Source organism: Eptatretus burgeri, chromosome 10 (genome assembly GCF_056783735.1).
Source record: "Eptatretus burgeri isolate ZD-2024b chromosome 10, Ebu_testis_v1, whole genome shotgun sequence".
NCBI classification, from domain to species: domain Eukaryota; kingdom Metazoa; phylum Chordata; class Myxini; order Myxiniformes; family Myxinidae; genus Eptatretus; species Eptatretus burgeri.
Window position 1 is genome coordinate 98,522,004 of NC_140970.1, and position 22,037 is coordinate 98,544,040.

Sequence of the window (22,037 nt, forward strand, 5' to 3'; positions counted from 1 at the left end):
AAAAAGGAAGAATATCGACATTAGTTGTTTTTATTGTTTAGCCTTTTAAATAGAAAGAAAGGAAGAATATTAACAGTAGTTTTCTCGAACAGGCCCACTGCATGGAGACAGCGGATTGATCGCTCATGAGCGACACAGAGATCCATCACGTCCAAGATGGTGTACCCCTACCTTCACGAAGCCAGGGCCATGTGACAGACAGGGAGAGAGACACAGAGACAGAAGAAGAAGAGAACAAGAGGAAGTGAGCTGGTTCATGTAGACTGATCAGTGCTCTGACTGTGGCCATGCTTCCCTGATGAATCCGGGCAGCAGAGAAGAGTGGGGAAGATTTGACCCCCGAGTTGCATTATGGGGGATATAACCACCGCGAAGAGGCATTCCCGATAGTTGCAGATTGACAGTTTTGAAATCTAGTGATGGAGATGTTTGTTAAAAATTCCATGGACTGCAAGAACAAACAAACAAATCGGTGCTTGAAGTAATTTGACCACCATGTACATGAGAATCACTGATGCGAAAACAGAAACTGTCATGCTTTGGACACCGTGCATGTAGAAAGTCTAGAGAAGTCTGGAGAAGATGCTGGGTATGGTTGAGGGGAGAAGAGGAAGAAACAGATCTTGTATGTGCTGGATGAATGGGGGTGAAGGCTGCAACCAAGCTGTCTCTGCCAGAGCTTCAGGAATCAGTGCAAGCATTTGGATGTTTGGAGAAATGTGATCATGAACATCACCAGAATCAGCCACGACTTGCCAGAACGAGATAATATTATTTTGATCACCCATACAACTAAACCTCACCATAGTTCTAATTAGATGTTATTTGTACTGCATCACTGGGATATCTTTTCAGAATTACCAGGCTAAAATCCAAGCATTACTTAGCTCTCTTTAATTTGTAAGCTTGGCTTGACACAAAATGGTTGTTAAACAATCCTCCTTGCCCTTCCTTATGTTTTTTCCAGTTTTACTACACCCTGACCGTGGCACTCATTTTTCAGCTTGGTGCTGGGATCTTGGCACTGATCCTCAAAAACTCGGTGAGTAAATACAATTTGAAAGTTTCAATATAGATTCTCGCTGTGGGGGAAATGGGGGTTGGGGGGGGGAATAATTCAGTGTCTCTGGAATCATAAACTCAATGACAGAAAAAAAAAACTAGACCAACACTTGGTGGAACATATACCTCCACCAGGCTGAACAGTTTGTTTTGTATCCCACTGATAGGCTCGATCTGCTGACCCGAACAAAAATCTAATCCAATCGGCTTGTTCTTGTTATCTCACCAACTCGTCCACCAAATTCTGTCCAAATCCGTCCACAACTTTTTGAGATATCCTGTTCACAGACAGACAAACAAGAAAGACGTCATGCAAAGCATGATACTTGCGAAGTCCTTCAAACAAATTTGATCTAAAAATAATTTATGCTTGAATTCAATGACAAAATATGCAAATCCTCTTGAAATTTCAAGTCAATCGGATGAAAATTGAGGATTTTAGACATTTCACTGAAGTTGTTGACCTTTGGCCTATGTTGACCTTTTGGCCTATGTTGACCTCAAAAATAATTATTGGTTGAATTCACTGACCTGATGTGCAAATTGTTGTGCATTTCCTCAAGGCATCGACATGAGTGCACTAGTTATCTGGATGGTAGCACGGTAGAAAAGATTTATGGACAACAATGTCCCCATTTCTTGTGTAACAGGTGAAACTAGAAGGGGAGCACTCAGTAGAGTGCAAAACCTCCGCCACCAATACTGCGAGGTCACTCAAGTGAACCTGATATCCTATTCATTCAATTTGACGTCAACAGTGCTCACAGAGTTATAGTTTGCAACTTTCCCTTTTACTTTTAACTTTTACATACTCAATTCATTCGTCATAACTAGATTCCTTGAGACAGAAATTGATTTTACATGGGTTTATCCACCTGAAGTTCCAAAATCAGCCGCAATTATAATTTTGGCATGTTTTTGGTTGGAAATCACTTATAACGTGTAGAAATGCAAAAAAAATCGAAATTTTGTTGAAAAAAAAGTTGCAAAATTTTTGTTTGTTTTTTTTCTATTTTTTCTCTCACAATTTTTTAATTTTTTGGTTAGAAATCACTTAAAACATGTAGAAATGCAAAAAAAATCAAATATTTTTTCAAAATGGCCAAGACGGATCACACTCTACTGAACCACGATTGAATAAACTAAACTAGATTGACGCGCATGTAGAAATGCCCAAAAAATAAAATCGAAATTTTTTTTGAAAAACAAGTGAAATCCTTCAATACAGCGCGTGTGGTGAAGCAAATGAGTACACTAATGTTAAAATATGCAATTTATGCTTTCTCAGTTGAAAAACAATTAAAAAAACATACTAAATATTTGAAATGTAAAAATCTTGTTATTATTGTGATAAGCACCTTTTATATATAACAGAAGGAATGAAATCGTTCGATACAGCGTGGCAGGGGGCCGCAAAAGAATGATGGCATAAGAAGAACTTAGCTTTCAGCATTCGGCGATCGGCGCGAAATGCGATGGTGGGCAGAAATGACGTCTTTCAGTCGTTCATACATGAGAGGGGCGCGTTTCTTGCTTTTTTTCCGTCAAGCAATAAATTCAATGGTTTTCACATATATATATATATATATATATATATATATATATATATATATATATATATATATATATATATATATATAACACGTTAGTTTCACAAATTTCCATTGAAATACTTGGGTATTTCCGTCAATTGTCGCCATTTCCATGTAGGTTATGCACTGCATCTACCGGACGGCCGTCATTGGCTGTCTTGTGGCACGTGTGGGGGGGGGGGACACCGGAGACGTGGTAGACGTCAGCGGGGACATTTCAAACTCGGTGCAATTATATACAGCGCACACGCTGTAAAAAGTTGCAAAATTTTCTAACTTTTTTTTTTCTTTTTTTTCTCTAACAATTTTTTGGGTTGGAAATCACTTCAATCATGTAGAAATGCAAAAAAAAAAATCAAATATTTTTTCAAAATGGCCAAAACGGATCACACTCTACTGAACCACGATTGAATAAACTAAACTAGATCAACGCGCATGTAGAAATGCCCAAAAAAAATAAAATCGAAATTTTTTTGAAAAAAAAGTTGCAAAATTTTCTTTTTTTTTCTCTAACAATTTTTTTTTTGGGGGGGGGTGGAAATCACTTAAAACATGAAGAAATGCAAAAACAAAAATTCAAATATTTTTTCAAAATGGCCGCCGTAGCGGCCATATTGGACTTTGGACCAAGTCCAAAATCTAAAGGCATGATCCTTGGACCATACCTAATCACCCCACCAAGTTCCGTTGAAGAGTTTTTCCGTAATACTGTTCACAAACAAACAAACAAACAGACAGGGGTGAAAACAGTAACCTCCGTCCATCTTCGATGGCGGAGGTTAACAAACTTCTGTCACAGCAAAGAAGGATATTTAATAAGCAATTTATTTCCCCAAATTATAAAAGTATAAATGTTACAGGTTTTGATGCAGCTTTGAAATTAACTCACAACTTTTGAGTTGGTAACTTCTCTCAAGTAACCAGCTCTTAAAATAAACTTTAGCAGGATGCGAATGTACGGAGAGGTCGGTTGGGGATACGTTTAAAGCAGCCTTGCCCAGTTTAGTTCGCACAGGTTGAAGTCCGACTGGCCAGTCGCGTTGCAAGTCCCCAGAAGGTGAGCTTGGTATTACCAAAGGAAGCAGATGAATCCAAGTGCACTGCATGCCGTTAAGAACCACAATGCATTCCTGCAGTGCTGAAGAGTGAGGAGGGAGGGAACAAGCTCTTTGCCGTCTTGAGGCGATCAGAGAGGAGATACCTGCTTAGATGTCGTCTCCGAGACACAAGAAAGGCAGTAGATTTTTCGAGTACTGACCAGCAACCACGGATGCAGCTGTTTCTTCATTTAGGGCTTTGAAGTGCGGAACCAGTCCTGGCTCTACATGAAGCACTCTCAATACTCTATTTGCTGGTTGAGATGGATTTTCAAATATTGTCTGCTACTTGCAGCCCACAGCCGTTACTTCTCGCACAGTTCACATCGTGTCTTCCTTCACTCCTAAATCCAAAACACCTTTCATGTTCATTCATGTGTCTCACAAGATCACCCAGAGGCCTGGAGTCGAGGAGTCTGCATTCCATTGTCTCTGCTGATGAGCATGCTTTGATCAGGTTCAGTGTGTCCCATAATCCCCCCCCCAGTCCATTTCTCTCTCATGTGGTAGTATAATTATCCATGCCTGGTGTTGAATTAATACCAGGTGGGGTTGACTCTGCCTGTCATCCTTCCAAGGTCGGCAAAATGAGTGCCAGCTTGCTGGTATCCTGTGTCAGAGTGGCGACCCGTCCAGGATTGTGCCCAATAGCGCCAACGAGACTGCTTCGGCAGCATCAACGTTCTGCACAGAATATGGTCCCAATGGATGGATGGATGGATGGATGGTTATCCAACCATTCAGACATTTTTAGCCGCAACGCAGCTTTGTTCAAAGTACATTCAAATTCCTTTCCTGAGTGCCCAGCCCCACGGCTTTGCATTCACTTGAGTGTCTGTCTGTCTGTCACATAACTTTTTTTTTTTAACCATTTGAGCTTTTGTCATCAAATTTTCAACAAACCCTTATTTTGAGAATATGGAGAAGTCTAATTTATAATTGTGTTAATATGGCACAGGGCAAAAGTCACAGTAAGTAAAAAATCGGCCTTATTAGCCCGTCCATTGCTCGTCAGCACAAGATGGCCGGGTTTTGTGATCGCTTGCGTGTTTCTTTATTTCCTTACCATTTGAGCTTGTGTGTCTGTGCAGGCCATAATTTTTTTTTTTTACCATTCGAGATTTTGTCATCGAATGTTCAACAAACATTTATTCTGAGAATATGGAGAACTCGAATAAATAAATTTTCCATTTATTTATTTATTTTTATCTGTTGTTTTTGTCGAGTTTCGTTTGAGTACAAAGTGGATGCGGATTAGCTCTGCAGTTAAAGATGCTTTCTCGGCCCTAATGATGTCTGGAAATGGAGACAGCCAATTTCTAGTTCCTCATGATGTCGCCCTCATGACGTTGACATTCCTCACGTCTCGAAAGCATAATTTAAAGATGCTTTGTTAGACATCATTCAAGAACCGTCGCACATTCGAAGCACAGTGGCAGGGAGCCGAGACTTGCTGGTACACGGTGATGTGCGAAATATGTAATCGTCGTAGTTTGGGAACCAAATGCGCTAATCGTCATGGTTGACTTTACCACTGATGTTATAGTTGTCTCGTCAGAAAATGCAAACTCGTCAAGAAACCCAAGGGAATTGTGGGTTTAACATCATCATTAATAACAACACTAATATTAACAGTAACAAAACTTGATTAATTATGCTTTCATATGCCATTTAAAGAAATTTTTCCTATCTCGTGTGCATCAAAAGTTCTAAAAGCTCAAAGTTGCACAAGGACTTTATGGACACCCTGTGGTGGTTATGAAGTCATTTAGCTACTGTGCAACGTCTTAACTGGGAAGATAATGGTATTATGTATGGAGGTGGAAATTGGAGAACTTCATGATTGCCAGCACATGAGACATAATAGGAGCCCAGGAAAGTGCATTATAAATTTTGCATCCAAGGGGCATAGTAGTAGCTCTAATTTGCATGATATATCAAATATAAAAGGATATGCTGAAGCTGGTGGATATTACTTGGCTTCTGGTGACAAGAACTGGAATTATGATTCCAAAAGAGAAGGCAGTGCTCACAAAGCTTTTCTTTCAAAATGGCAAAAGTGCAGAAAAGCTTTTTGCTGCTGTTGCACTTAAAAAAAGGTCTTCGGTGAAGCTCCATACAGTTGCTCAAACCATGCAAAATCTGGTTGTGGAATTCGAAGAAACAGGAATCCTCTGTGGGTCATCATGTCCTCTTCTGTCTCTGCCATTCACTCATCAACCTTCATTATCCTCTGTTGACATTTCATCTCCCCTCCCTGTCTCCCTGCCAAGGCTGGGATGCCCCATGGCAGCATTCTGGGCCCAGTCCTCTTTCCTGATCTTCATCAATGATGTATCTGACTCTGGAAAATCTCCTTTATCGATTTGTTGATGACTCCACCCTCTGACGTGTGACGTTCCTCATCCTTCAGACAGACAGGCTCTTAACAAAATCTTAAGATGGTCAAACATTTGGAATACGTCTTTCAATCCTGAAAAATCTCTCACTCTCACTATCTCTCTCTGAAAGGACTGTCTGGAAAATCCTCCCATCTACTTTTTTTTAACAATCCTCTTGGGGAAGTTCAGTCATTCGAACTCCTGGGTCTCTCTATCAGCCATGATCTTTCTTGGGCAAATCAGATTTCAAAGTTGGCGTCCAAAGCCAGCCGCTGACTGGGCATCCTCTGTTGTACAAAGGTCTTCTTTGGCACACCTTAACTCCAATCCGCATGCAAAGCCTTCATCCACAGCTTGATGGAGTACTGCTGTCCCCTCTGGGTTGGCTCCCCTGCCTCACATCTTGCTCAGCTTGACGCCATGGAAACCAAGCCCTTCAAGATTATTTGAATCAACCGCGATGAGGCCGAGTCAATGGGCCTATCGCTTTCCATTCGCAGACAGGTCACTGGTCTTTCTGTCTTCTATCGCCTCTCCTCTGGTCTTGCACCTTCTGCTCTTTCCATTCTTTTCCCTTTTCCCAAGGTTTATTTTCGGCACACACAGTGTACCATCAACCCCCTCTGGTGAAACGACCTACATCAAGGATTACTGCTCACCTCCACTCATTCGTTCCTCTTTTTCCCACCTGTGGAATCAATTGGCACATCCTTTTCAATCTCATTCTTCCCTCCAGGTCTTCAAGACAGCTGTTCACCACCATCTCAGATCATCCCCAATCCAAAACCATTATTTTTTTTTACCCTCGTTAACCCATCCAAATCCCTCCTCCTTCCAACTTTCCATTTTTTTCCCCTCCTGTGAGTTTCCTTCTGAATCCATCTTGTCCTTTCTTGCCCCCCCCCCTGCCCCCATTCCTCTCCACACCCATTGTTTGTCTAAGTGTCCTTTTTTATCTTGGCCTTCACCTCTGTTGTTGGTGTTCCTCCCTCTCTCCACTGTTCCTTTTAGCCTGTTACATCCTGATTCGATCAGTGTACTCGCTCTTCCGCAAGCCTCGACTTGGTATACAAAAAAAAGAACATCTATATTACAGTAATTGGTGAATTAATTCGATGAATTCCTCATTCTGTACGTTTTACAAAAAAAAACAAAGTTTCTCACCAAAATTCAATTCCTCCCCTCCCCCTTCCAGAAAGTCTCCAAACAGATAATGACCACAACAGTGAAAACACAAGAAACACCGTCCATCTACAGATGGCTTTAGTAGCTATACTGCTGCTTGTCAACGTGCCAAACAAGTCATTAAAACAACCACAACCAAAAAAAAAAATCAGTCATTTTTAGCACTTTCTTTTTAACAATCTCGCTATCCGATCACATTGTTTTCATGCATGTCCGGGGGTCCTGACAATTGTATTCTCGTATGAGCATTATTAATTTACAGGCACTTCCCCTTATGTATCTTCATTAAAAAGTCACGGTGTGGATGGCCAGGAACCCCAATGGAAACGGTTTCTGAAACTTCACTCGCAACAGAATAAGAGACGGAGACTCGATTGACATCTTACTTTCATTGCCTGGCATGTGGCTCGACAAACAGGCATACTGTGGTTTACCATTTACAAAGCGCTTTGAATAACACTCAAACAGCAGCCTCATAAGTAAAGGTCTTGCAGGAACTGACTGCAACGGAGCACCTTCCTCAATACGATTTTGGGATACCATCTGGCAAGTACTATGACTTATTTATCGTCATTGTGTCCTTTCGACACGTAAGGCCACTTTTGCAGGTTCCACAGCAAAATGCTTTCTTTTTAATTTAAATTTTTTTTTTAATTGTCGCATGTCATTGTCGTCGCTTCACCACAGTCGTCGGCAGTGAGCCGAGCCTTTGATCAGCTAAAAACCATGCTGGCAAGGCAACAGGTAGACATGGATGATTGTTGATTGCCGTTGATTAAATAGCCGTTGATTAAATAAATCGTGAAATTTATCCGCCTTCTGATGGTATTTTTCTCCTTCAAGGTGTCCACTACCTCCCGCAGGTATACATCCACCCAAAAACAGTTGGCACTTCCTGGGGTTGCTGGGTTATTTAACTGCTGCTCAGCTATTGGCATTTCTCTGACATGAGTAGAAGCAGAGGTACCACGGGCAGATTTCAGAACATTTGCCAAGTGCATGAAACTTAATTCTGATATTTTGCCTCCAAACACTTGTTCACCCTACCCAGTCGGGTAGGGTAAGTGAGGGTTTGGAGAATCGGAGTCTCAGTTTGCCAGAAACGTCTCTATCTTTTCAGGTGAAAAAGACACACCCGTATAGAGTTAAATTCTCCACTATAACCACTTTTGCAACCAGTGACGTGTTCTCTCCACACCCACCATAAGATACGAAATGTGCCACAAATGTTTATAAATATTTGACAATAAATCGCTGTGTAGTCTCAAATTAGAAGCCGATAATTGAAGCACGTGCTCATTTTGCAAATGTCTCTCATACACAGCTGGAGATTAGTTTCGCACTATTGGTTCATATTATTAAACATGAAAGTTAAAAAAAAACTTTCATAGAATCTCCCACTCTACCACTGCTTTAACGACCCCAATTATTCCAACATTTTGTGGGGTCAGCTGGGGAAGGTTTTTGGCTGAATTATTTCATGAACATATTCATTCCAGTGCGAGATAATCTCGAAAAGCTTACCATACCGGATACGTCTTGCCTAAATTGTTGTTTGTTCGGTGTATTTTTTATAGTTTCGTGAATCTATTCTCGTTTCTCCTTCTCCCCATCTCCCTACATATTTGGTCTTGTTGATTTTGTTTTTGAGTTCGTGTTGGTCCAGGCCTGGTGTTCGTGAGTCTTTAGCCTTACAGATCCTCTCCTTCATTATCTTTTTCTTCTTTCCTTTGCTCCGTCGTCTCAAGCTCATCATTATCATCATTCTCTCATTGCCAATTCAAAACTTTTTTTAAAAAACCCTCCTCGAAAACGTTTCTTCTTTCTTGTGACTTAAAACTTCTTTTAAATTATACTAGAAAATAACCCGTCCCTGCGGACGGCTGAATTCACGCACACCCCGAGGAGGACCAGCAGTTTTCAACTCATTCCGTCTAGCAGTTTAGGAGTGCATGGAAATCAAACGTACACATATCCACTTCTTAAATTTTATATGGCATGATTTTATAATGTTTAATCTGTCCTTACTGTCCTTTTAAAATGACTACTTCCCTCATTTTATATTTCCTTCCTCGTTTGCTCCCAACCTGTGCCCCTTGTCTCATCACATTCACACAGTGCTCGTTTTATTCATGCTTTTAACCGATCATCCCTCCACCCTGGTCATTAGGTCTCCCTTTGTTTGGTTGAACTTGAGATCCATAAAAGAACTCCCATTTTCAGGAATGTGGGTTCACGGCTGTTAATCCCTTAATGTCTGCACTCTCCAAATATCCCCCCTTTGCCCCCCCCCCACCACCACTACCGATGATATCCCATCACTCCATAGGGCTCACAAGTGTGTCCATCCTTCGGCAAGCTAAAAAAAAAACCCATCAACTTGCTACTCTCAAAGCTGAAAAATCATTCCAGGCACTTTCCTCAAAGTCCTGATGGCACCTTGTTGAGTCTGTCTCTGGTGTATGCTCCCACCCACTCCCCCTCCCCCAATCCTCTCACTCACTTCAAATGGCTTCACCTCAGACGATATTCAAGACGAGGTTACAATTCAATGCTTGTCCACAAATTTTGTCTGTCCAACCTATCCCACTCCCACCTTAATTACTCCCTTGTACTAACTGCCTTCTTGAGAAAGTGTTCAATTGAAATCAACTGAAAGCACTGGGTGGAATAACTTTTTTTTTTATAGACAGAGCCAAGGCTCATGGAGGAGCGAGAACACAGAGTGGACCAGGTTGTAACAGTAGAAAGACAGTTTGGGTCGAACATGCCACCAGCAGGGTTGAGGCACACCATTTTAGGATACTTGCAGGCATAAGGGACGTGGGGAAGAATAAAGGGCAAGGGGAGGACATGTGGGGTGAGCAAGATGGATATATCTGCAAACTCTCAATCACAGGAATGAAACGAAATACTGAAAGCTTAGAACGAGGTGGATTTAAGATGGGGGAGGAAGGGGGTTAATGGGGGTAGGAAATATTGTTGCGGGGCCGGACGTCGGCTGCGAGCACGACCGCGAGATGGAGCTGCAGCGTCGGCTCTACCGATCGCCCGGAATTCAGATCGTACTTCTTCGGAAGAGTACGGGTCCTTTTTTGTACCGTGAAGGGTCAATATTTCCACCACGTGGTACAGGATTATTTGCCAAATCTTCAAAATACCTAGAGACCACGTGGCGATCTACCGAGTCTTCACACCCTCGATGGCACCCGTACGGAATGAGCTGCTTAGCGTGCTCGTTCCGTGTGCGGCCCGAGCGGTTTGATCGCCGGGTTCTGTCGGTCTGATTGTCCCGTTACAATGGCAATGGCCAGCTAATTCCCAACACGCAGCACGCGAAGCCAATGAAAGAATAGACACGAACGAGCTGAAACGTTTAACAAATGGGGGTTTATTTATACAATAGGTGGGGAATGAGGGAAGCACGAAGGACAGAGCTAAACCGACTATTATTATTATTAAGCACATAAATACAGGCAAAAACACTAATACATTTCACTACTTATCAGACGGGCCCACGGACACACACATGCACACACACCCAAAGAATCGGACCAATGGTCTTTATTAAGATCTTCAGCTCAGAGGGACAGGCGGGCTGAAGACCAGGGTCTAACTTGGATCTGTCCGCCTCGTGCGGTCTTCAAGTCGGTCGGTCTGGCGGGAGGCGAGACGAACCCGGACACCGGCGGGTGACCCTTGCGGTTCCTGTGGGAACTGGCGTTCCTCGAGCTCTCGGTTGTGGTGAGGAGGAGAAGGACGGCGTTGACCACGACCGGCCAGACAGGCTCCCTGGGAGGAGCACTCCAGCAAGACGGAATGTCCAGGTCAGGGAAATGCTCTTTCGTCTGGAGCTTTTGAACTCTTCCGTTCCTCCGCTCTTTCTCTCCTCTCTCCTCCGCTCTCTTCTCTTTTGTCGAGGAAGGTCCCTCATCCAGGAAGGTTGCTTGTCGTCTCTCGATTGTGAGGATTCTCTCCTGACCAGCTTCTGACTCCCCTTTTATCCATCTCCGCCAGCCTGAACCTCCCCCACTCGGACCGCGGAGAATCCCGGGGCTGTTCTCTTCTCTGCAGCACTGCAGCAACGCAACGGTCATTTCTGTTGTCGTGCCTCCCCCCCCCCCCCCACTCGGTCCGCAGAGAATCCCGGGGCTGTTCTCATTCTCTGCAGCACTGCCACAACACAACGGTCATTTTGTTGTTGTCGTTGCGGAAGATGAGGTTTTCCAATAAATGGAAATCCTAACTATAATGATAAATCACAGCGCATGGACACTTATTTACCCATGAGACAAGGGAAAGGAAGCTATCTATAAAACACATACTTACCAATATAACTTATCTATAGGACCTGAATGTTGTGTGCGATAGGTTTCCAAATTCGTAACAATATCACGTTTGTTGATGTGGGATGATCTGAGATTGTGGAGAACAGCTGTTATGAAGCCCTGGAGGAAGGAATGAGATTGAAGCGACTGAGGAAATTGGTTAAACAGGATGGAAAAAGAGGAATTAATGAGTGGAGTTGAGGAGTGAGTCTGGAGTTTGGAAGTTTCACAGAAACTCTTTCAGTGCCTTGCCCTCTGCCAGGTTTCTGCAGGGCACATACAGTCCGCCATCAACCCCCTTCTGATGAACCTACCTAAATCCATGATCACTGCTCACCTCCACTCATTTGCTCGTCTTTTTTTTTCCCTCGCATGCGGAAACAATTTCCATATCCTCTTCAATCTCATTCTCCTCTCCAGGTCTTCAAGGCAGCTGTTCACCATCCTCTCAGATCGTCCCCAATCCAAAACCATGATTTTCCTACCCTCATTAACCCAAACCCAATCCCTCCTCTTTCCAAATTTCCAGTTTTCTCTCCTTGGAGTTTCCTTGTGTATCAATCTTGTCCATCCCGTGCATCCTCTCCTGCTCCCCATTCCACCCACACCCATTGTTTGTCTAAGTCTCCCTCTATCTTGGCCTTCAACTCTTCAGTTGGTGTCTCCCTCTCCCTCTCCTGTTCCTTTTACGTCCTGTTTTTATCTGTTACATCCTCATCCGTTCAGTGTACTCGCTCTTCCATGAGCCTTGACTATGTCTATAAAAAAGAGGGGGTTACTGGCAGACTGCATGCACCCTGTGGAAACTTGAGGGGTGGGGAGACAGAAACTGCAGATGGTGCAAGACCAGAAAGGAGGTGGTAGAAGATACAGAGACAACCAACCTGTCTACGACTTGGCTTCTTTGTGGCAGATCCTAATAATGACTTTGAAGGCCTTGGTTTCCACATCGTCAAGCTGAGCAAGGTCTGAGGCAGGGTGCCGGGCCAGAGTGGAGAGCAGTATTCCATCAAGCTGTGGATGAAGGCCTTGTAAGTCGATAAAAGGTCAGATGTGCTAAAAAAAAAAAAAACTTTGAGTGACGGGGGATACCCAGTCAGTGGCTGGCTTTGGAGGCCAACATATGTGTGTTTATATATATATTATATAGATATATAGTTATATATGTATACGTGGTTTGCCCAAGAGAGATCATGCCTGAGAGGGTGGTGCAAAAGTTTGAGTGCTTGAATTTCTTCAAGAGGATTGTTAATATAAGGAAGTAGATTGGGAGGGTTCACCATCTGGTCTTTCCTGTGTGACAGAGTGAGAGTGTGAGTTTTGTCAGGATCAAATGACATATCCCATGAGTGAGACCAAATCACGATTCTGTGAAGGTCTGCAGAGAGGGAAGAGGCTGCTCTATGGCAATCTAAAGAACAATGGACAACAGGGTGTGGAATCATTAGCAGAGAGATAAAGAGGATTTTCTCTTGAATCAGAAAGATCGTTGATGAAATTGTGAAACAGGACTGGACCCAGAACACTACCTTTGAGCAATCAAGCCTTGACAGGGAGAGGATCCCTTTGAGAAGCACGTGTTGACTATGACGGTCGAGGAAGCCGGTAAGCCATGTACGGAGGTGACTTTGGATGCCATAAGCAGTTCGAGAGCAAGGCTGGATGCCAGACTGTACCGAATGCTCGAGAAATGTCTCGAGAGATATTTTCATTGTTGGGAGAGCAGAAGTACCATAGTATGCCCATGGGTAGAGTGGAGGATCTGAATATGAATTGATGGACTGAGATCAGGCCGTTGCAGAAAATGAAGGATTTGATGTCGACTGCAATGACATATTCCATGACTGAGCTGGTTATTGGAACTACGTCAATATATGTTTTTAGTTAAGAGGATCTGTTGTTGCAGCATGTAGTATATGTAATGCAGTGATATTGTCTGACTTCAAAGCAGACATAGGATGACCTATGGAAATTCAGAGTGAACATGGAAGAAAGAGGATGTTAAAGAGCAGCAGATTAAGTTGCAAAGACACGTGCGCTTATGCCATCTGAGACAAGTGCAGAATCAGTCGATGTTTGCCAGAAAATTACACACCTTCTCAGGTGAAAAAAAAAAAAATCGAGTCGATGAGCAGTTTGGTGCAATTGGATGCAGGAAGCGAGTGGTTTGGGACACAAAATTCCTGAAGTTATTTTATTGCTCTCCTGAGAGTGGACACACCTTGTTGCTGTCTTTGTTGAATGATCTTGGGTTTGCCATTCAGGAAGAGATGGCAGGTTGTTTCAAGACAACTGCATCACTGAAGGATTCAGCGTCGCACGGGTGGGAAGATGGGTGAAGACGAGATGGGATGAATCTGTGCATAGGAGAGCACGGGTTGCTGTGGAGGAATTCTGAGGCCGCATTAATATCAGGGCAGCGGGTATAGTAGGCTAGTCCCGAAGTGAGATGGCAGCTTGCAGTCTCTGCCAGCTAGCCTAGGTGAACTACCAGACTCACTGGTGCTGAAGCGGCTCTTTGAAAATAGCCAGAAAGATATTGACTTTCACAAGCAAATGACCAGAAATTTTGCAGGAAAGTAGGTCGTTATCAAGGTGCCAAAATGAGGATTTGCCATTGGCCGAAATCCATTTCGGAAAGTTCACAGATTGAGTCCGGCCCATGGAGTCACAGAAGTCATTTGCTGCAGTTTCATCACTGGTGAAAGAGGTACCAACAACCGGGCAGTTGGCATGCTCATGGATGACCTCATCACATACGAGGAAGATATATTTGCAATGGGTCGTTAAAAGTTGGTCCATGTTGGCAGAGAAAGAGAGAGAGAGAGAGAGATGTAAATGAAGTTGTCAATGTTAGGAGGATTGTACAGCACAGACAATCAAGAGGTGGCGTGGAGGGAAAGTCACAGCCAAAGGTACTCCTGGGGGTTTGAAGGTGTAAGCAGAGGTGGCGTTAATCATTTAGGGGCCCCATGCAAAATACAATAGTGGCCCTGTCAATCTGTTATCACACTAAAATACACAATCTGGTGTCTGGCTGTCTGACATCGATGTATTCGGTCATTACTTAAACAATCTCAACCAACTAAACTTGACAAGCGGACTACATGGGGTCATATGGCAAAGGATGTCACGACTTCATTCTCCCCCCTCCCCCCCATCCCCCCCCTCCAATCTCAACAGGCGTTCTGAGGATGGGGTAACACAAATTCTCTACATAAACGTGTGCCACTTCTTAGTGGTGGTGGAAGAGGGTGTTCCGAGTGACGTTTCAGAACACTCAAACGAATATGAGGACTCCGTGGTATTTTTCACACTCGCTTAGTCGATGTTGCGCTGCTTTGGACTCGACTGCAAAAAATTCCCGATGTATTCCCGTTTTATGAGCTTTTTCCGCATTGGAAAGGTGTGTGTATGTGTGTGTGTGTATATATATATCAGCTTGAGCGTCGTTCCACCTTATCACAGCATTTTTCCAAGACAACTTCGAATGTTAAAATTAATAACAAGAATAATGATAATAACATTAATAATAATATTAACAACAGTATAATAATTGACAGTAATAAATAGAATAACGTGATCCCCTTCCTGTGGCCATTCCTGTAGATAAATTTCAAATTATTATTTGATGTGATTTATAATAACGGTAACCTCCTAATCTCACGGGACACCGCCAGGCGTAAACACAAACTCACGCAGAAAGCTGATCCATGGGGTGTGTTCCATTACCAATCGGCTCGCCCAGCCCAGTCGTTCCTTATCAACCATTTCATTTTACTGCTTACGTGGGTGCGAAAGCATCTTTGCGATCCCTCTACAAGCTGATTGGCAATGGAACACACCCCAGCACATATGCGAGACCGAGGACCCTCATCTGTCTGGTTATGCCGCTTGTGTAATGAAGAAAGTTAATTTTAGGTGATTTTTAACCCTTTTCCCCGATTGTTCACCTATTTCTGCTTTTCAGCCCTGCTGGGGTTGTTTCATTTCATCCTCAGGACAGGTGCTTTGACACACCTCTGATATATATATATATATATATATATATATATATATATATATATATATATATATATATATATATATATATATACATATATATATACATATATATATACATATATATATATATATATATATATATATACATATATATATATATATACATATATATATATATACATATATATATATACATATATATATATATATATATATATATATATACATATATATATATATATATATATATATATATATATATATATATATATATATATATATATATATATATATATATATATATATATATATATATATATATATATATATATATATATGTATATGTATATATATATATATATATATATATATATATATATATATACATATATATATATATATATATATATATATATGTATATGTATATATATATATATATATATATATATATATATACATATACATATATATATATATATATATATATATATATATATATACATATACATATATATATATATATATATATATATATATATATATATATATATATATATATATACGTTCCGCCCTGTGCATGGGTTATTGAAGCTGTTCGCCCGTTTAATAACGAGGAGGTGTTTTGCGATGGTAAAATAAATTGTAGTGTGGATTTGTTAAACAATATCGATATGTATTTACATGTAGAATTATATTTTAACTTTATTGTGATTATGGTTGCATTTGTTTACATTAAACATAGTTATTTATTCCACTTACTTTGTCTGCTATAAACCGAACCTCACCCCCTAATTTTCTAGTTGTCCTGTCTAGTTAAACGTCAGGGAAAACATCTTAAGAGATTCATTGCATCACTTCTTTCTTTCCTTGAGATGGAGCATTCCCTTTGCACTGTGTTTATCATGACTCACAAGTTGATATGTTTTGTCGGCAAAATGAGAGCCCAACCTTGGGCGCCCCGTCTCGAAAGATTATGCAGCCGTGTTATCCGGGGGGCCCCTTGTTCTCTCGGGGCCCCATGCAGTTGCATGCCCCCAACGCCGCCTCTGCGTGTAAGAGTGGGATGTGAAGAACAGTGAACCAGAGAGTTGGTGTCAAAGCCACCCAATGCTCGCATATTAATACATTTATCGTTTTTAAAAGACTAGTCTAATAATATTTTTTATAAAGCATTGCAGTGAAGTCTGATCCAAATAATTTTAAAGCAATATATGTATTTGTATATTGTAATCAGTAAAAAATAGTGTGGTAGATAAAAACATTAGAAAGGAAATTACTTGCACCAAAAACGTTAACATTTTCACGCTCACGCTGACGCTCACACTCACGCCGGGGGTATCGCTATAGCTCTCTGTTCTTCGAACAGGCGAGCTAAAAAGTAATATGTAGTGTTTTGACTTCACAAATATTGAGTCTGAAAAAGGTGCACCAACAAAATTTATTTCATTTGGACTTCATTGCATCCCTAGTACACATATTAAATGAATGGCAAGCATCTAGTATAAACAGGTGAGCATTGGGTGGCTTTGACATCATCTTAGGTTGAAATTTAAAAAAAAATTAAAATCATTTGTTAATTTCAACTTCACTACACCAATAGTATACCCCAAAGGAACCTCCATGCCAAATATCAGCATCCTAGTACACATATTAAATGAATGGCAAGCTTCTAAATAACTTGCACCAAAAACTTTAACGTTGATGTGCTATAAAAAATTTAAGTTCAAAACAGGTCTAAAGTTTAAAACATTTGAAATTATTTGTTAATTTCAACTTCACTACACCAATAGTACACCCCAAAGGAACCTCCATGCCAAATATAAGCATCCCAGTACACATATTAAATGAATGGCAAGCTTCTAAATAACTTGCACCAAAAACTTTAACGTTGATGTGCTACAAAAAATTTAAGTTCAAAACAGTTCAAAAGTTTAAAGCATTTGAAATTATTTGTTAATTTCAACTTCATTACATCAATAATATACCCCACAGGAACCAACATGCCAAATATCAGCATCCTAGTACACATATTAAATGAATGGCAAGCTTCTAAATAACTTGCACCAAAAACTTTAACATTTTCACGCTCATGCCGGGGGTATCGCTATAGCTCTCTGTTCTTCGAACAGGCGAGCTAAAAATTGACTTATTCCTGTAAACTGAAACTCTGCTGTCAGGGTGGGATTCAGGCCTGTCGAACCAGAAGAGACAATGACCAAGAAGAGACACAAGAGTCAGGGACATCCTGTGGGAGGAAGGATTATGTTAAGCAGATAATGTCCGGTTTATAAACAGCGGCCTGGATTGATACATGTGTCAGATTGGAGCGGAGGTCTCAAATGTTAGATGTACACACAGTTACAGAAAGAACAGGGGAGGAGGCGCTCTTGGCAGGGTGCAGGAATGTGGAAAGAGGTGGGGGGCTTGGAGAAGGCTGCAGTGGTGAGTGGAACTGTAATGGAGCAGAGCAAAGAGGAAGTTGGGAGGGGATGGGCCATAGTGAGCTGGGTGGGGTGAGGGTATGTGGAGAGGGAAGACTTGGGGTGGAGTGGTGCTGAGTTGGGGTACATGGGAAAGGTGGTGGGGGTGGAGGGACTCAGATGTTGAAGGTGGTGACGAGGAGGAAGGTACTGACATAGAGGAGTTTGACCCCGTGAATGGACATAAAGAGGAGTTGATGGTCACGAGAAGGCAACCATTGCAGACAGGACTTCTCATGATCCCCAATTCATATACACAAAGACAGATATCATGAGGGGTTATTGAATGCACGAAGGAAAGTTGTAGTAATTACGAATTTATGAAGGGACGTTCGTTGGATCAAGCATTTGCAAGTTCGACAGGTTTGACAAAGAAACTGTGCGAAAAAGAGGAAGAGCTTGAAGAATAACACTCCAGGTGTTCTGAAGGAGACGTATGGCAAATGAAGCATTTTATAGTAGTATCTGGAAGCCCATGGTAAAAATAAAATACCTTGAAGGGAAAACTTTTATTCTTGCGTTGGTTCAAAGAGCTAAATTGAAGGCAGTATTAAAAAAATTCCCGTCGGTTTGGATTAATTTGAAGCAACTTTTGCTGAATTGTTTTTTTTTTGTTTTTTTAATCTCCGCGGAGCATTTCTGTGTTTCATGGTGGGACAGACAGTCAGAAGGCATTCACCTATTACATGTATCGATTATTAAAAGCTTTTAAAGAAGAAGCAAGTTCAAGGAGGAATATTAGTTAAATTAGGAGGCATTGAGAATGTAAGGGATCAAGAAGGAACGAGAGGGTGTGTAGAACACGATACCCCGTGCAGTGTTTAGATATATACGGGGAGGGCCTTACTGGTCGCGGGGGTTACATTCTTGAAAATCCCCCGTGAACCGCAAATCTGCAAACTGGGGAAAAATAAGGTTGGGGGCTTGAACTTTAAAATTTGTCCAAACTTCAACCCTTCATTAACATGTGTGTGTGTGTGTGCATCGTTTTTGTTGTGATATTTATTTTCATGAATAAAAGAGGGATCAAGAAAAGAAAAAAAAACATAAAATATGGTGTTGTTATCCTGTATTAATGTTTTAAATAAAGTTTATTTTCTTGAGTCATTATTATGATATCATACATAGCCTGTGGCTGCTGGAAGCATCATTTCTGGAAGCATGACTGTGCCACTGATGCAGTGCCCCCTGTTTCCAGTAAGCGGGTACTCATTTTGCCAACCTCGGAAGGATGACTGACTGAGGTAAGCCACCTGGTATTATTTAGTGGTACGACAGAGTATCAAACTCAAGACCCTAAGATCTTAAGCCAGTCACCTTAACCGCTAAGCCAACACCAGGCTTATTTTCCTGCACGAAGAACATAAAATAAAGTTCATTTTCTTGAGTTAAGATCATGAAACTTTCCTTTTCATAATAATGATGATAAACTATATGCAATAATACGATGGCGATGTTGATGTCAGCGACAATAAAGACTAGTTGATGGAAATTATGGTACCATGGCCGACCCCGATACACATGCCATGCCCTCTAATGCTATATATCGATATATCACATGGTTGTTGGAAGCATTATGAAGATGATTTGTGAATACAGTCTTCAAGTGTATAATTTAATTTAAGTAAAGGTTTAAAGAGGTTCAAAGGCGTATGAATAAAAAATATCCATGTTTTACCGCCATTTTCCCAGTGTCTATTACACCACCCTATCGAACCTGTCATGTCGTTCTTCGTTCCTGTTGTTTGTGTCCTTTATTAAGTCCTTAAAAACAGAAAGTTTCCCGTTTGGAATGATTTTAAATTTTGTTTGACTGCGAGACAGACAGACAGTAAAAAAAGTGATGTCACTCTTCTCTTTGAGCATGTACGAGCGGGACGAAATTGGAGACGAAGTACGGTAAAACGAAACTCTTGTCTTCCTACTCATGTTCCCAATTCTGTTCAAAATATAACATTTGATTTCAATAACCTGATCTTCCATCATAAACTGATGACAGACGGACCGACATGAACCAACTGCTTAAGCCCGCCTTTCGCTTCACGTACATGGGGTAAGTAAGGAAGGAAATAACAGGCAGAATGAGTTCGTGATTTTTTTTTTTTTTAATGGAGTTAAATTTCCTTCCACTCCCCTTCTTTTCTTCTTCCTTTTTCAAAGGGAAGAGTGGGAAATGGAATAGAAAGTTGAGTAGAATTACACAAGAACACTTGGGCAAAGAAAAGCGGAATAAGGCACGTGTCAGATCGGAGAGAGAATGTGCACGTTCTCTGTCTGAGGCCTTGGGGTGTAGTAGTGTAGGCCCGACACTCACAGGGACATAAAATTCCATACTACACACCAATAAAGTACGATCAAGACACGGAAAATGGATGAAAACACAATGAACAACACAGGAATTAAATGATAACAGAAAGATACGATGGATCTGGTGCGGAAAACTTAACATTGGTTAACTAACTGCATGGAGGGACGTATGAAGCGATGTCTCACATGCTCAGAACGTGGAAAAGATCAGGGGGTGGGTAGGAAAGGTAAGCAACCCACACTCTAGATTAATAAAGCTAGAAGAGTGGAGATGAGTACGAAGATTTGATTTTAAGAGGTTACCAAGGTATGGTTTGCTGGATAAGCACTTGCAAAGGCAGTGAAGGAACAGTGATGGCAGGACCAGATATGCAGCAGTGGAAAAGCACCACATCTCCATTTTGTGTGCAGGAGGAGAATAGATGGCCGAGACCTTAGTCTCATACAAAGTGACACCATTTGCACTCTGGCCCTTTAGTTTCCTTGTTTCTAAGGGTGTAAATGCGATTTTGCAGCACCAGCCCACTTTGAAGAGCCAAATTCTATGGCCTTGTAAATGAAGGATTTGGATACCACTCTACAATTAAATATGCTATATAGTCCATGATGAGCCGAGTGTTGGCTTTGCGGTTAAGGTGGCTGGCTTGGTACCTTAGGGTCCTGAGTTTGAGCCCCTGTTGTTACCGTTCAATTAACACCAAGTGAGGTTGACTCAGCTTGTCGTCCTTCTGAGGTTGGTGAAACGCGTCCCACTGTACTGGTGTAATAACCATTTGGGTTAACTTGCGTCGAAGTGGCGACCCATCCAGGACTGTACTCCTTGCCAATGAAACTGCCTCAGCATCCCGATGTATCTTTATGGCATGAAAGGAATGGTATTATTATTATTATTATTGTCCATGATGATGCTCAGCCCCGGAAACTGACTTCGAGATACGATTCGCTTCGAGATGTGATTCACCCAAGAATATCAAGACGGATTGTAAGGCCATGGATTTCCAGCCAAAGTTTGCTTTCAAAAGTAAATTAGAAAGGATTGTCTTTATAAAATTATTTTAAGTGATCTTGGGCAACACTACATATTCGGTGAGGAGGGAAGGATTGATGACCACCACAGTTCCTTTCAGGGACCTGCATACCACACTGGTGTCAAGGGTAAACCGCACTGGTGGGGCCAGCAATGCATTTGAAACCCTCAGGGCTCTGCACTAATAATTCCTTCAGCTGATTCAACATTAAAACAAGAAACAACATTTACTAACACTTTCAATGAAGCATTAACATGAGTTGTACAGAAACCACACCGTAATTTTGATGCAATCAATGCATACTACCGAACTGGTACTCAACGTTTTGTCCTCAATCTCTCTCCATTACCTCTTTTATGCTCCATCTCTCCACCAATCAAATCAAAAACAGCGTTTTATGGGACCGCTCCATCTGGTGCGAACCGAGCTCGCTGAGCACAGATGTGATCCCAAACCAAGATCAACACCAACGGATTACACAAGCGGTGATGATTCAGTTCAAAAAGGCTGTTCCTACAATATAACGGCTACTTGCCTATACACGTGCGCTCTCAGTAATGAGGTAGTTGAT

The 22,037-nt window shown here is 41.5% G+C and overlaps 1 protein-coding gene across 5 annotated transcripts in view; it reads left to right on the forward strand.

Moving 5' to 3' along the window:
* Positions 1–22,037, forward strand: part of TSPAN15 (tetraspanin 15) — a 193,236-nt gene that overhangs the window by 65,338 nt on the left and 105,861 nt on the right. For all 5 annotated transcript variants that reach the window (XM_085899577.1, XM_085899581.1, XM_085899576.1 and 2 more), the window contains one exon: positions 968–1,042. In XM_085899577.1, coding sequence (XP_085755703.1) covers positions 968–1,042 — 75 coding nt within the window. The remainder of the gene's footprint in view (positions 1–967; positions 1,043–22,037) is intronic.